This window comes from Lycium ferocissimum, chromosome 6 (assembly GCF_029784015.1).
Source record: "Lycium ferocissimum isolate CSIRO_LF1 chromosome 6, AGI_CSIRO_Lferr_CH_V1, whole genome shotgun sequence".
NCBI classification, from domain to species: domain Eukaryota; kingdom Viridiplantae; phylum Streptophyta; class Magnoliopsida; order Solanales; family Solanaceae; genus Lycium; species Lycium ferocissimum.
The window spans coordinates 58,249,242-58,264,321 of record NC_081347.1 but is presented as its reverse complement, the minus strand read 5'-3'; the positions used below and the strand labels follow the sequence as shown (position 1 = coordinate 58,264,321).

The 15,080-nt window shown below is 36.3% G+C and overlaps 1 protein-coding gene across 3 annotated transcripts; it reads right to left on the bottom strand.

The window, feature by feature from the left end:
* Positions 1 to 997: 997 nt before the first annotated feature.
* On the bottom strand, positions 998 to 11,394 carry LOC132059889 (uncharacterized). 3 transcript variants are annotated; one of them, XM_059452735.1, is made up of 2 exons: positions 10,989 to 11,394; positions 998 to 1,075 (listed from the first exon to the last, which is right to left on the bottom strand). In XM_059452735.1, the coding sequence occupies exons 1-2, from the start codon at positions 11,260 to 11,262 to the stop codon at positions 1,038 to 1,040; spliced, it is 312 nt and encodes a 103-aa protein (XP_059308718.1). In that variant the 5' UTR covers positions 11,263 to 11,394; the 3' UTR covers positions 998 to 1,037. The 3 variants fall into 3 exon arrangements, 2 of the variants coding, with proteins under 2 accessions (XP_059308718.1, XP_059308717.1); XR_009415769.1 differs by lacking the exon at positions 998 to 1,075 and adding an exon at positions 6,257 to 7,433; XM_059452734.1 differs by lacking the exon at positions 998 to 1,075 and adding an exon at positions 6,288 to 7,364.
* Positions 11,395 to 15,080: the final 3,686 nt, after the last annotated feature.

The following is a 15,080-nucleotide window of genomic DNA, read 5'->3' as shown; positions in this document are numbered from 1 at the left end:
TCCACTGCCCCCATCTTATGGAGCCTCTCATGACAGTCCATAATGAACTCGTAAGCATCTTCAACCTCAGTGCAGTAGAACTCTGGAGGTTTCATCTTGGTGAATCTCCAAAACAAATCATGCTCATCCCTAATCAACACCGGACCTTCCACTGGCCTAGGAAATACACCCAGTTATGTAGCCTCATCTGGAATTTCCTGAGGCTCAGGGGACTCGGACCATCGCGTTTTGACGACCTGAGGACTATGGGAGCCCCGCCCTTGGATGGTACTGAGGCTCGGGGGATTTGGCTTCTAGCCGCCTCTACCATGACCACGGCCTCTGGCCTGGCCACCTCCTCTAACGACGGCCCCAACAGCCTGTCCTCCACCATGCGCTACGACCCCAGAGGCCGGCGCGGGTACCTCATTAGCTGCCGTTGCCGCACGAGTCATCAACATTTGTGAGAGAACAGAAGAAAAAGTCAGATACCAATTTGAATCATCTAGATACCAATTGGAATCAAATAGCACGAAAGAAAGAAAGAAAGAAATTGAATTTTCCTAGTCTCCCATAGCCTCTCGAAGATAAGTACATACGTCTCCGTACCGATCCGCAAGACTCTACTAAACATGTCATTGTAAAACGAGATCGACGAACCTAAAGCTCTGATACCAAGTTTGTCACGACCCAAACAGCCACGAGTGGCACCCACCCTAAATTTCCTAGTGGTCGAACTATCTACTTAACCAATCATCCAAACCATTATCAAATTACTTAACCAATTTTAAAGCATTCAAGGGATATAACAAATATAAATACCTCCAAAAGTCTAGTCATGCCATAAATAAATAATATCTGTAGAAGTCTAAACTATTACAATCCCAAAATCCAAAGGTCATCATACAAGGACTCTAACATAGCTGTCTAAGAAAGAATCACTGTCTGAAAAACCATAAATGTCTGAAATGAAATAGACATCTAAAATAGGAAAGATCTTCAGGCGTCCTGGCATGGATAATATCTCACCCTCGAATATGTCGGAAACTGGCCTCAAGCTAAATATGAGGTCTCGTAGAAGTCTCTGGATCACAATCTGCACTCAAAAAAATTCAGCAAGGTAGTATCAGAACAAACACTATGTACCGGTAGATATCATAGGCCAACTAAGATTAGCATCATGCATAAAATCACAAAATTAATAAAATAGACAGATAGGCACAACAGCACACAACCATACGAAACAATCAACAAGAATCATCCAATCAGCGATATATCAGCCAACACAGGGATAGATAAATCCACACAAATAGAAATCAATAAGATTAACTCAACCCACGTAATCACCAAACACAAATGTAAAACACAAATTATCTCAACTTTGTCGCATATCTATACACACATGCTAAATGGTAGTGTTTGACCCATTAGCCATGACCTACAGAGGACCCATGGTGTCCATGTACCCTCACTCCGGAATCTTACCTCGAATCACGAGCCTTTAACTTAGGCCACATCCTCACCCTCTGTCAAATGTGCCTTTTCATAGTTACATATCTATCTCATCACAATGTATTTTTGTTCCACAATCAATAAGGAATGTGAACAATCAAGAATCAGTATCAGGGAACACAAGTCATCATATCACAAGTCATATGAAGACTCAAAAATTAAATCATCAATAATCATGAATAAGGGATTACTCCAAGTCAACAAGAAGAGTATATATGAACTCCTTCTTTATCATTTCATATCAATTCATCATATAATTAATCAATCTATATCAAATTGTAGGAATTATCAACCACACTTTATGTCTGAAGCCCTAATCATGCTTCTCCTATTAATTTCGTATCACATTCAATCAACTAATCAAAGCCTAAATCAAGTAAATCGTAACCTACCTTAATGCAGAACTGGAACAATGTAATAACTCTCCGATAGCTTTCCCCTTTCGTAAAGCTTCCGAACGTTCAAAATCTAAAAATATAGAGCTATATGAGTATTCAAGTCATCTACTCAAACAATACAACACCTTGGGGAAAAGAACCCAATTACATTCTACCCTTTTTAGTGGGTGAACTATCACTATGCATGAATTCATCATAACATCAACCCCAACCCATCATACTATTCCCATTCATGGGATGTCTAATCAATTCAACCATTTTTTTTCTAGCAGTTTTTATGCTAAAGTTATCATCTTTATGAAACCCTACATCTCAATTAATAAGTCCCACTATTAATAGACAAGTTCTCATTCTAGAAAGTGATTGTATATACTTCTAGTTGATTAAACAACAATAAAATCAATAACTCATTTATTAATCAAGAGTTTTCTTAAGTTCTAGGGTTTTAGCCCTTTCATTCACCACTAATGGACCTTTAACTACTCATGGAAATCTATCATGATGATGGAATTAACAAAGTCAAGGGTTGAGACTTACCTTTCAAGCGCACTTTAGCCTAGCCTTAAATTTTCGTCACAGCAGTTCTTGGAAACTGTTTTGGTGTTATATGGGGTATGAGTTCGGAATAAAGAATATAAAATACGAATTCTGCCTCCTTCGACCGCTTCAGCGGTCTCACTAGAGCGGGAAGCTCTCGCTATGGCGGGCCTCATTAAAGTCTTGCTTCCAGCAGCGGCGACCCACAACCCGCTATGACAGACCCGTTGCAGCGGTCCATTTTGACCAGTAGTTCGAGTTTTTGCACCAGTTTTCACCCAAAAATCCCAACAACAATCCAAGGCCCTACAGATGCAAACAAAACATGTGTAGATACATAAAAATACGCTACGGACTCACTCGCAGTCTCAAAATTCCCAACGAAAGTCTAATTTTCTAAGTCACCCCCCATAACGACCTAGCGGGTCGTTACATTATATCTGATCAAAAAAATTATTTTCTTTACGGAACATATTTTTTCAAGGAAGAGAAATCAATTGATCCTCCTTTTTCTCCTTGTCGCTCAGCCTCTGGATTCAGTAGGCTATTAGTAATGCACTATTTCCAAGATGCGGCCTCCAATATGCTTATGCTATGACGATGGATTCCAGATTCCTCAGTTGAAGATAACTTTAAATATTTTCCAACCCATGGATATTGACAATCCGGAGCTCCTTGGTTATTACATACTAGTTTCCTCTAATCCACCTTAGGCATCACATCTCTCAACTTGATATGCATCTCTTTGATGGAGAAGCATCTGAGCCTACAAACATCTGATGCATCATAGCCCACTTGTTCAAAGTATTTCTGTGCTTTAAAAAAATTTTGAACTATCCAAGATGCCCGATTGCAGTTGGCACCCCATACACCCTCATCCTTCACATAGTATATGTACACCCAAATCACCCAGAGCTTGTCTTTCTTCTTGCTCAATGTCCATAATAGTTTGCATATAGCAGCCTTATTCCACACTTTAATGTCCAATATATTCAATCCTCCAGTAACTCTAGGACTACACAATTTAACCCAAGCAATCAAGGCCTTTTTAGAAAAATCAGCCTGGCTAGTCCAAAGAAAGGTTCTGCATGTAGTCTTAATCATATGCACCACCTTTTTAGGAAGAACAAACACCTGGGACAAGAAAACTTGTATAGAAAACAAGGCTGTTATTATTAACGGAACCCTGCCTACATATGAGAGGTACCTAGCAGTCCAAGACTTAACTCTGTTCAAAATTTTATCCATCAATGTTTTACACTGGACTACAGACATCCTCTTGGGACTTAAGGGCACTCTCAAATACCTAAAGGGTAATTCACCTTTAGCAAACCCCAGTGCTTGCAGTATACTGGCTTGGACAACAGGTTTAACTCCCCCAAAGTCAATGGAACTTTTATCCAAATTTGCATTTAAACCAGAAGCTTCGGAAAACCTTTGGAAACCATAAAAAGGATGTGTCACTGACTGTAGATCACCCTTGCAGAACGGCAGTAAGCCATCTGCAAAACTCAGCTGAATAAGATCCAACTTTTGTGCTCCTTCAGAATTTTCAGTATCCTTGACAGATAATCCATTGTCAATAGGAAAGGAGAAAGAGGATCCCCTTGCCTCAGTCCCTTCTGTGCTTGAAACGGTGTTGTTGGTCCATGCACCATTGATCACCACTGAGTATGACACAGTCTTCACATTTTATCGATTTAATAAAATGTGTTATGATATACTTATAATTAAAATTGGCGATAAGGAAAAATGATTTAATTTGTTTGGATTTTAGTTTCATTCATTTCGGTTTTCTTTTCTTGTTTCGACCCCAAAACCTTACTTCTTCTTTTTCTGGTACACACACCAAAATATTACGGCGAAAGGGAGATATTAGATCTATTATATAGTTATCCAAATATATCACCTGATGTACAATTGGGAAATTGGTTGTTTTATATTCTTTGAATCAAAGTTGAGTCCGAGTCTAAGCAGTTTCAAATATATTACTCGAAAATCAGTCTCTCCCTTTTCTGTATATATCACTTGCCAATTTAAATCTCCGAATTCTTGGTTGAAAAGAAAACATAATAAAGAGCAAATACTAAGTGATCAAAGTGAATAGTATATAGGTGGGCAGTGTAGAAGAATTAGTCATCAGAATCATTTAACATAATCCACTGATTATGACCTTACCTAACATATACTGTGGCTACGGTGTAATAATAACAACTTATGTACTATAGAGTTTAATTTCTATGTACTATTTACATTATTAAAGACATTTGAAAGATAGTTACAAATAAAAAACGCAACAGGTAAAATTAAGTAGGTAAGTAATATGCTAAACAAATTAAAAATGTTTAAAAAATTTCATTGTTACATAAATAAAATCATATATGATAATCATTAGAAACGAAGGTCACATTCACAAGATGCATAGAAATGTAATTCCACCAAACAGTTCAATAAATCCAAGTTGATAGTACTTTTTTAATTAAGTTCTGTTATTGACGGAAGGCTTTCAGATATCAAGTTGATCATCAAAACTCACAATGACTATAAGGTAGTACTAATTAATTAATCGGAGTATAATCTTTTCTGTTGTGTTTTAAGTGCATTTTCAACTACGTACATGCTTCAAGAGCCAATCTTTTTGTTTTTGACCTCAAACTAAGAATTCAAATTCAAAAACTTGAAGGGGCTAATATACTCTATAATTTCATATGCTATCAGAATCATAATTAGGATTAGTATGATAGGTCTAGTCTCCTTACTTGTACTTCTCCTTGATCAGAATTTATTTTTTTATTATTAATAAAAATAGGTTTAGACAGAGTGTCTAGCGGCATATTTGCTTTTAAAAAGAAAATTATGTATAACCTATTGGTTAAGCCAATAGTCAACATTTATTTAATCAGGTCATTGGTTACTTGAGAAATCACCTTGATTTCCGCTTCAGATTACCACATCAAATGAATAATGTTTATTAATAACTCTATCACATCGCTATCACTTGGTGTATCTTATTATTTGAATATCAAATCAACAATTGTTTCGGGGAACAAGATGAGGTCATTTTATCAACATTTTTCTGCCAGCAGACTACTATTTTGTCAAAAGAAAAAGTATTGGCAGATCATTGCCACCATATACAAATATTAAATAGTTCTAAGGGTCAAACTAAAAATGAAATCTAGTACTACTATCAAAAAGAAAACTGAGGAACAATTAGTACTGAGAATCCACCACAAAAAATGACCATGACAGAGGTAGAATCACAATTTCAATTTTATAGGTTCATAATTTAAATACGACGACTTAAAATATTAATAATTGATTTTTAAATTTAATATAATGTACATATTAAATAAATTTAGTAACATAATACACAGTTTGAGTAAAAAGTTATTGAATTTGGCCGAATATGTTGCTGCGCCTCGATCCCTCGATCATGTACATGCTTATTTGTGCATTTAATATAAATTAAATCATTGTGTTGTGGTTAGACATAAAATATGACAACAAAAATCGAACAAGTAAATGGTTATAATAATTGAAACGATGGAAAATGGGTACGAGACGGGCTTTTCAAGAGTCATCGCTCCACTTGTTGCAGGGTTTGAATAAATTTTTGGACTTAAATAAAATTATTCAGCAACTAGGATAGCACTAGTACTTCTATATCAACTATATTGCATTTTGACCTCGTTACGCGTAACAAAATCTCTTTAACAAAAAAAATTTCGGAATAAATGCTTCTTACACTAGACATACATAAATACATCTTGCTGCCATTTTCGTTGCTCTTGCAAGGTAACACTGTCATAATCTTGAGTGGAAGAAATTATATTTGTATCATATTATAATTCAAATCAATATACAAATACACAACGTCTCTTTTGTATTATAGAATTGTCTTAAATTGAATGAACACATGCATGGGATAAAATTTTGTTTCACCCAACTATATTAATTATATCCTTTTTCTCAAATTTTTGATACCTTTCAGTTTTTTTTTTTTTTATTGAACAAACTGTAATATTGGTAACCCAAACTTCAGAGTCATTTACATCTTTGCTAGTAATAGAAAAGAAAAACCAAACAAACTAAGCTATTGCTCATTCTCCTATTCCTCTGTTACACATTCATCCTAGCTATAACACCTTCCATCCGGTCCCTATCTTTATATCGCTGTCTTCTGTGTATTATATTTACAATTCTAGCATAGCATTCCTGTTGGCTTGATCTGCACGGCACCTGGGGGCCTGGGTACTTTGCGATTCCATAATGCATCATTCCTTGCCATCCATATATGATAGATCATTGCTGTCACCAGTGTCCAGAGGAATTTCTTACTTTGTCTGCCTTGGGCTTTTCTAGCTAATCTTGTCCAGATTCTAGTCAAATCCATATTCTGCAAACTTATTTGGACCCACAGAAATAGGAAAGTAAGACAAGCTTTAGAGAATTTACATTTGAAGCATAAATGATCTGTTGTCTCAGCTTGCCTATCACATAGCAAACAATTTTCTTCTTGACTTATACCCATCCTCTTCAACCTATCCCTTGTGTGTAGTCTGTTGTGCACTGCCACCCAGCTTATAAAGTTGTGCTTTGGTACATTCATATTATTCCAATGTTGCCATTCACTTCTTGTTCCTCTACTCCATGCATAACCACATGTATTATGTATTTGCCAGCTGGTGTTATCCATCCATTTGACATAAACCAGGTGCAAACTTCTCCTTAATGCTACATCTTTTCTTCCAATACCAACAACTATCAGTTGGTGCCTGATAGTGCCACCAGTCTTTCCCTTTGATGTAGAGATGATTGACCCATTTCACTCACAAATTGTCAGCCTTATTAGCTATGTTCCAAACATAATTGACCACTGCTGCTTCATTCTATGTGATACATTCAGTAATTCCCAGTCGTCCTCCTTTTTTTGGCCTGCAAACAATGTCCCAAGCTATGAGAGCGGTCTTGTTAATGTTAGCTTGTCCATCCCACAAGATATTCCTACACAATGCAGTAATCTGTTTCATCATTTTCCTTGCAATAATAAACATTGAGGACCAGTAACAGTGTATATGCATCAGAACAGAGTTTACAAGCTGGACTCTACCAGCATAAGAAAGATGTTTTGAACCCCAGATTTTTATTCTGCATGCCATCTTATCTACTAGCACTCACAGTCCACTGATGAAATTTTTCTAGATGAAATGGGCACACCTAGGTATCTGAATGGTAGTTTACCCCTCTCATAACCAATGAGCTCACATATATCCACTAGGACTTGGCTTTATATATTTGCATTGAAGATATTGGATTTTGATGCAATAGTAGTTAAACCTGAAGCTAAGGAAAATGTTTTCAGTCCTCTTAACATCAATATCACTAAGTCAAAATCACCTTTGCTGAAGAAAAGCATATCATCAGCAAAGCATAGTTGATTCAGCCCCATATTCCTGCACTTAGTATGATAGGAGAAACCTGGTTGTTGAGACACCCATTTCATAACCCTAGTTAAATATTCCATACGCACGACAAAAGTAAGGGTGAGACTGGATCACCATGTCTCAACCCCCTCTTCCCTTGTATACATCCATATAAACCTTCATTTAGAGCTATTGAGTACTAGGGAGTAGGTAAACACTCCATTATCGACCTGATGAATTTGCTGGGAAAGTTCAAGCCATAAATCATCTCTTTCACAAACTCCCACTCCACAGTATCATAGGCTTTCTCAAGTCAATTTTGATCAAACAACTCTTTGTTGTATTCTTCCTATTATACAGTCTAACTAGGTCTTGACAAATCAGAATAATTTGAACTATTGTTCTACCTGCCACAAATGCACTTTGGTTATCTGAAATATTATCAGGCAGCACCAGCTTGAGTCTTTTACAAAGTAATTTAGAGATTACTTTGTACAAGGTATTGCAACAAGTTATAGGTCTATAATCACCCATTGTGTCTGCATGGTTACTTTTTGTTATAAGGGTGAGTACTATTGCATTTAACCCCTTGGTCATTTCCCTGTCCTGAAAAATTCCAAGACACCATCTACCAAATCAGCCCCAAGCATTTTTACAAAATTGGCTGCTATACCCATATGGCCTAAGAGCCTTATCCCCATCAATTTCCCACACTGCTTGCTTGACTTCTTGAGCAGTAAATTCCTTGACCAGTAGTGTTCTATGTTCCTCAGTAACCATTGGTCCCAATCTGAGAATGTCACCACTTACTGTTTGTCTATCTATAGTGCACTTGCCTAATAACCCCTTATAGTAATCAAGGAAAGTTGTTGTGATGTCCTCCATGTCAGTTTTCTGGTTCCCTTCGATATCTTTAATTGAGAATATCCCGTTAGTATTTCTTCTAGCCATTAACAGACTATGGAAGAATTTAGTATTAATATCCCCTTCTTTCAACCATTGGTTCTTACATTTTTGCCCCAGGAATGCCTCACTAGCTTGTTTCTTCTAGTATTATTCTTGGGACAAGCTCATTTCTACACCTATCAAATTACTGTTTTGAGGATCTGCTTGTAGTTTGGTTTGACATTGCATTAGCAGCTCCTAAGCTCTTCGTGTCAACCTCTTTAAATGTGTCTTGATTAAGCTTATACAATATTCTCTTCAACCTGTGCAGTTTCCCAATTATCTGGTACATTTTCTTTCCCTGAATTACAGGACCCCACTATGCTTCACCCTTTCTTTGAAATCAGCAGCTAGACTCCACATGTTGTAGTATTTGAAAGGTTTTTAACTTGTTTGCACTCCATCTTCCCAACTAATGATTGCTGGACAATGATCATAAAGTACCTCATTCATAAAATGATCTTCTAAAACTGGAAGATCTGCCTGCCATTCACTGTTTACCAGTACTCTATCAATTTTACTTGGTACTCTCTCAGCCCCTCTCTGCTTGTTTGTCCAGGTATAGAATGACCCTGAGGATTTCAGATCATGTACACTACAAACATCTACACACTGTCTAAACTCCCTTATTTCACCCAATCTAACTTGACTTCCCACCCTTTCATCTCTATTGAGTACACAATTAAAATCACCCATGATAGCCCAGGCCCTTTGTATTTGATCTTTCAAAACCTCTATTTCCTGCCATAGGCCTCTTCTAAGGCCTGGATCATTGAAACCATACACCAAGGTAATGAAAAACTTCCTCCTTGTCCCCATATGTTCTACCTCACAGTGAACCAGTTGAGCAGTCACCATAGCAATATTAACAACAAAAATATTTAGTTTCCATACCAACCAAATCCTGCCACCTAGGTGTGCAACAAGACTAGTGGTAAAAGACCAACCATTGCAAAGATTAAGAGCTTCCCTATGGGCATTAGTTCTCTTAATCTTTGTTTCCATGAAACCAAATAGTTCCAACTTAGAGTTGTACATAAAAATCTACATTTTTCTTTGTTTATCAACTCTGTCTAGTCCCCTGGAATTCCAAAAACCTATTCTATCCATTAGATAGGGAAGTACCACCACCCTTATCATGTCCTGGGCCTGTACTAATCTGTTTGTCTACTGCAGTAGGACCAGTATCCTTATCTTTTTTATTCTGCACTATCTGCTTTGCATTCTGTGTCAACACCTTAAATGCATTTACTGTTTTAACCTCTTGCCCACCTGTTTTGGTTGGTGATGCTTGCTTCTGAGTACTCTCTTTGTTGTCAACAAGTCTTGCTTATGGCTGCCTTTGTACTTGCTTTTCCATAGGATTATTTGCTTGTTTGTGAACTTCTTCAAGCAGTCTCTCAGTTTGGTTTGCTTTCTAATCCTTTCCAGCCAAGCCTCATCTTTTTGTTGCCTTCTGCACTCAGTCACTTCATGCCCAAAGTTCTTACACCTAGTGCACATCACAGGCTTCCATTCATACTCCAAGTTTGTTCAATTATCCTCCCAATTTCATTTTCAAACATGGCCTCTGTTGGATAGGCATCATTCAAGGGCATTTCAACCAGAATTCTTGCACAGGTCAATCTCTCCTTATATGTGGTGGCTTTATCAGCTTTCAGTTGAGTCCCCACCATTCCTGCAACTTTAATCAGAGTATTCTTTCCCCAGTAATTGATATCTAAACCCGACAATCTTATCCATATTGGAACTTTTTCTACTGTTTCCTTTGTTACATCTATATCTGGCCTCCATGGCTTCATAACTATTAGTTTTCTATCAAACATCTAGACCCCTCCTTCTACTGCTTTAAATTTATCCTCTGGGTCGTGAAATCTTACCAAAAACACACCTCTATTAACTTGTGTTGCCTTATAGATGGCCATCCCTTTCCATATTCTGTTGAAATAGCATTCTATTACTGATTGAGGGGGGTTTGACCCCAATACGTAACAGATCACAGCAGTCCTCCAGAATTCAATTTCCTCCTTAACATTATCCATTGTAATTTTAACATTAGAGATAGTTTTAACATTATTATCTAGGTCAAAACCTTTAACAATTGGAACTGAATTTACTATTCTACTACACGAATTGGGTGAATTTTCAACAATTAGGTTCGAACTGAGTCTAGATCCCTGTAAAACCGTACCTGATTTGTCAATTGTTTCCTCCTCTACTTGGTCAGCCCATAAAGATTTTGTTGAGCTTAGTGGGTTAGTTGTTGCATTGCTCGTACTCCCTACCGGGGTTGATTCGGGTGTCACTTTCCTCAATAAGTTAAATGGTACAATCCCTTGCAATACATTCACATTCCTTGTTTTCCGCACATCTCCCGACTGTGGAACCCCTTTCTTCGCCATAGCCATGTTTGTCACCACCCCTTTGCCATGTTTCCCCCTCCCTCCAGTCATCTTCCTGTCCATTTCAGCTGATGCGAAATCGCCATTCTAGAGAGAGAAACAACTTTTACATTTGTTTTTTCTTTTTCAGTTTTAGTCTTATCTATATTTCCTTATTTTATATTGTATGTTGTTGACTTGAGGTGCATTTAAATGAGAAACTCTTATAAAATAATATTAAAAGTACACGACACAAGAGATATAGCCAAAGAAGTTGGGAGAGAGAGAAATTTTTATTGTCTATTTCATTCTACAAATGAACCTCCTATTATAGAAGGAAAAATTCTTGATGCCCAAGTAATTAGAGCAAATGCGTGATGGCCAAGATGTTTGGTGACCAAGCAAAAGTCTTGCTCTCCAAGTTTAACTCGATGGACATTCACTTAGAAGATAATATTTTCAGCACTCCCCCTTGGATGTCCATTAATTAGATCACGTGCCTCGTTAACCCCATGGAAAAATTCCTAATGAAGGAAAAAGAGTACACATATCTAGTAATACGCTTTGAGAGTTGCCTCATTAAAACCTTACCAGGAAAATCCAAATGGGACGAAACCTTGGTTAAGGGAAAAAGAGTACAACGCATATTTACTCCCCCTTATTAAAGCATCAAATAATTCTTGACGATGATGTAACAAATCTTGTATACCAACTTATCATATCTTGAGATTGACAGAGCTTTTATCAGATCTATCAGTGATCATTTGACGAACTGGTTGATGATCTGCGTCTTTCTTTCTCAGATAGAGTTGCATCATCGCCGTATAATATTGTTGCAATCAGGACAAGTACATCATGACTTGCTTCATAATCTGTTGTTGTCTTTCTATGATTTGACTGTCATGACAATAATCCTTCATGGAAATAGATAACACATCTGGATTGAACTCTTATGTCGATCAGATGAATGCCCTGTATATCCAAAACACTTGACAATATTGGTTAGGACAAATACATTCATGTCAGGGCTTTCATTTGCAATATGCAGTTGAGCTATTTCAATAACTCCATGTTGGAGTAAATTATATCATGCTCGTAGTTATGCAAGATATATAAACGCATCAATCGCAGACAAATATATGGTACTTCAGGACCATTTCAATTTTCTCATTTCAACCTCATTCAGCAGATATAATCAAATGCTTTTGGAAACTCTTCAAGAGCTCCAATAATATTCAAGTCATCAACTTGCACAATCATATGAAAGGTTCTGATTATCATATAGAGACAAGGGTAAACATGATCTTATTTGTACCCTTCGTCAATAAATATTCATTAAGGCGATTTCAGTACATCAGCCTTGATTCATTTAATCCATTTACGGATTATAAACAAGTTTCCCAAGAATTTGTATATGCTTCAGGCATTTTGAATCCTTCAGAAATTTTCATATAAATTTTATCAAGTAATCCATATAGGCTGTGACAACTTCCATCATTATAAATTGTGACATCTTCTAATGTCTGGACTACAGGTCCAATCGCTTACCAAGATGCATCATATCACTTGGTAATTATTTCTACGTCCAAGATGCTTTAAGAGACGTAGAACTCATATCCTCACAATCTTATACAATATTGCGGGCCATACGGGGTATCAAAGATATCGTCGATGAGATATCATCTCGTATCGGTTCGCAATTCGACATAACTATCGAGATCTCATCACTTCATTATTTTCGGTATTTTCGAACCTCTCATAACGTTTATGAAGTGTTATGTCGTAGCTCTTCAAGAGCACATTGCCTCCTTATTATGATCATTTGCTCCTCCCCTTTTCAAGGATTATTATACTTGGAACCGATTGGTCTACCATGCTCCATGCACGCTGTAGACTCTGTCCTTCAGGGACATTAAGAGCATTTTGCAGATGAAATATGAAATAGTTGGGTCAGCAAATGCTTCCAGCATTTGACTTTAATTATCTGAGGATCATACTGATGATAATTCACAACATATTTCTTAGCTGCTTATTCTCTCCCCCTTATTTTAGTGACATATGTCACCAATTTTCTTTGGAAAAATCCATCTGTGTGCATTATGGTACATTCATTAATCATATACCACACATTAAACGCTATAAGATGGAAATATCTAGTTCCTGACCCTGAACCAAATATGAGGGGAGAATTTATCAAAATTTTATTGATTTGAAGCATACAAGTGTTGTTGTATGCAGTATATCATATCTCAGACCAACATCTGATGCTCTGTTCTCATAAGCAATGGTTTAGCTGTATTATGGAGGCATCTAATGCCAAACCAGCTTAGATGTAAACCAGCATTATCAAGATGATTGTCTTGATTACATATTCTGAAAATTGTGCTTCCAACTCAATCATTTTGAGCAAGCAACTTCGTAAATGTCAAACTGCCAGTTGACAATAAACATACATGTGGCCGTCTCATAGATGCATCTATTTAAGACATCACATTGCAGGTGAAGGGGCCCATATTCACCTTTTTATATTTTTCAGAATTTTAGGGGATTCTGTCCCAACATTAGCTGGTGTAATCAACTTATCATGAGAATAAGCAACACAAACAAATTCTTGAAGAATCTTCTACTTCTTCAATATATTTTGAATACTCAATTAGCACATCAGATTTAAATTAGGACGACCAAAATGGTCTTGTCAACTGATAAAATTATTTGTACCTGTAAACTTCAAGTTTACCATGGCGAGTGTTATTTATCAACTTCTGGTTTACTATTGCATGAGATTGTATACCAATAAACTTCTGGTTTATCGTGGTATGTGATCTTATCATGCTCGGGTAACATTTTACATGTGTATTTCTTACCCGTAGTAACTTGAAGATATTTAATATTCCGATCATTTGTAGTCTCAATATGATAACCATTTTTATTGTTAGTAAACTTCAGGTCTACCACAGTTTGTTTTTTCAAACGTAACAATTACGATCTCGGATAAATGGTGCTATCACATATAACCTCTTCAAGAGACTTCAATTTATCTATCATAATCAGATATTATTTGGACACTGCTAGTGTCATGATACTAGTAAATAAATAATTAGCTCTTCTGGAGCCTTTGATCATTAATTTCTATTATCAAATATTTCTTATATACTTCTGGTACCATGAAAGCAAATTTCGACACTACTGGTGTCACGAAATAAACATTGAATTCTAAACTTCAATATTGCAAACATCTCCTTCAGGGAGATTCATCATTAACTGAATATTTTGTATCTAAGCGTCAACCACATAATAATCACATCCTTCATAAAGAGATACATTAATTGTTATTTCCTTCAAGGAAATTAATAACAACTAACTAGGAGTGTTCATGATTCGGTTTGGGTCGGTTATTGATTAAAACCATAACCAAACCAATTTAGTTGGTTTTTAAATGTCTAAAACCATAACCAAACCAAATAAAATAATAACCACTGGGTTGATTATTGTCGGTTTAGTTCGGTTTGGTTGGATTTTTTGGTTTATTACTAGCAGCCATGAGACTTATCAATAAAACATTAAAAAATTGAAAAAGACATGTCTTTTTTTTTTTTATTCAAACGATAACTTTTATTTATCGTTTAAGGTGGAACATACATCATAGAAATATTTTCACTATTAGTGATAGTGTTGTACTCAAGTTACCCAAAGTTGCTAAACTATTACGTACAGAGCTAAAAACTAACTAAGTAGTAGCTGCACCATTTTTGTCATCTTAATACACATACCTGGAAAAATAAAGTAGAGCATAGGAGCTTTTAGTTGTTGTTACAAACATATATATTAATTAAACATAAAGACTACCTAAAATTAAAATGAAAATATATGAAATAAAAAAACTTTGTGTAATGATCCCAAAC

Coding starts and splice junctions, on each gene's coding strand:
- LOC132059889 (XM_059452734.1), bottom strand. CDS start 11,262: ATGGACAGGAAGATGACTGGAGGGAGGGGGAAACATGGCAAAGGGGTG. Junction 7,365..10,988: donor GGAAACAATTGACAAATCAG/GTACGGTTTTAC, acceptor CATTGTTTGCAG/GCCAAAAAAAGGAGGACGAC.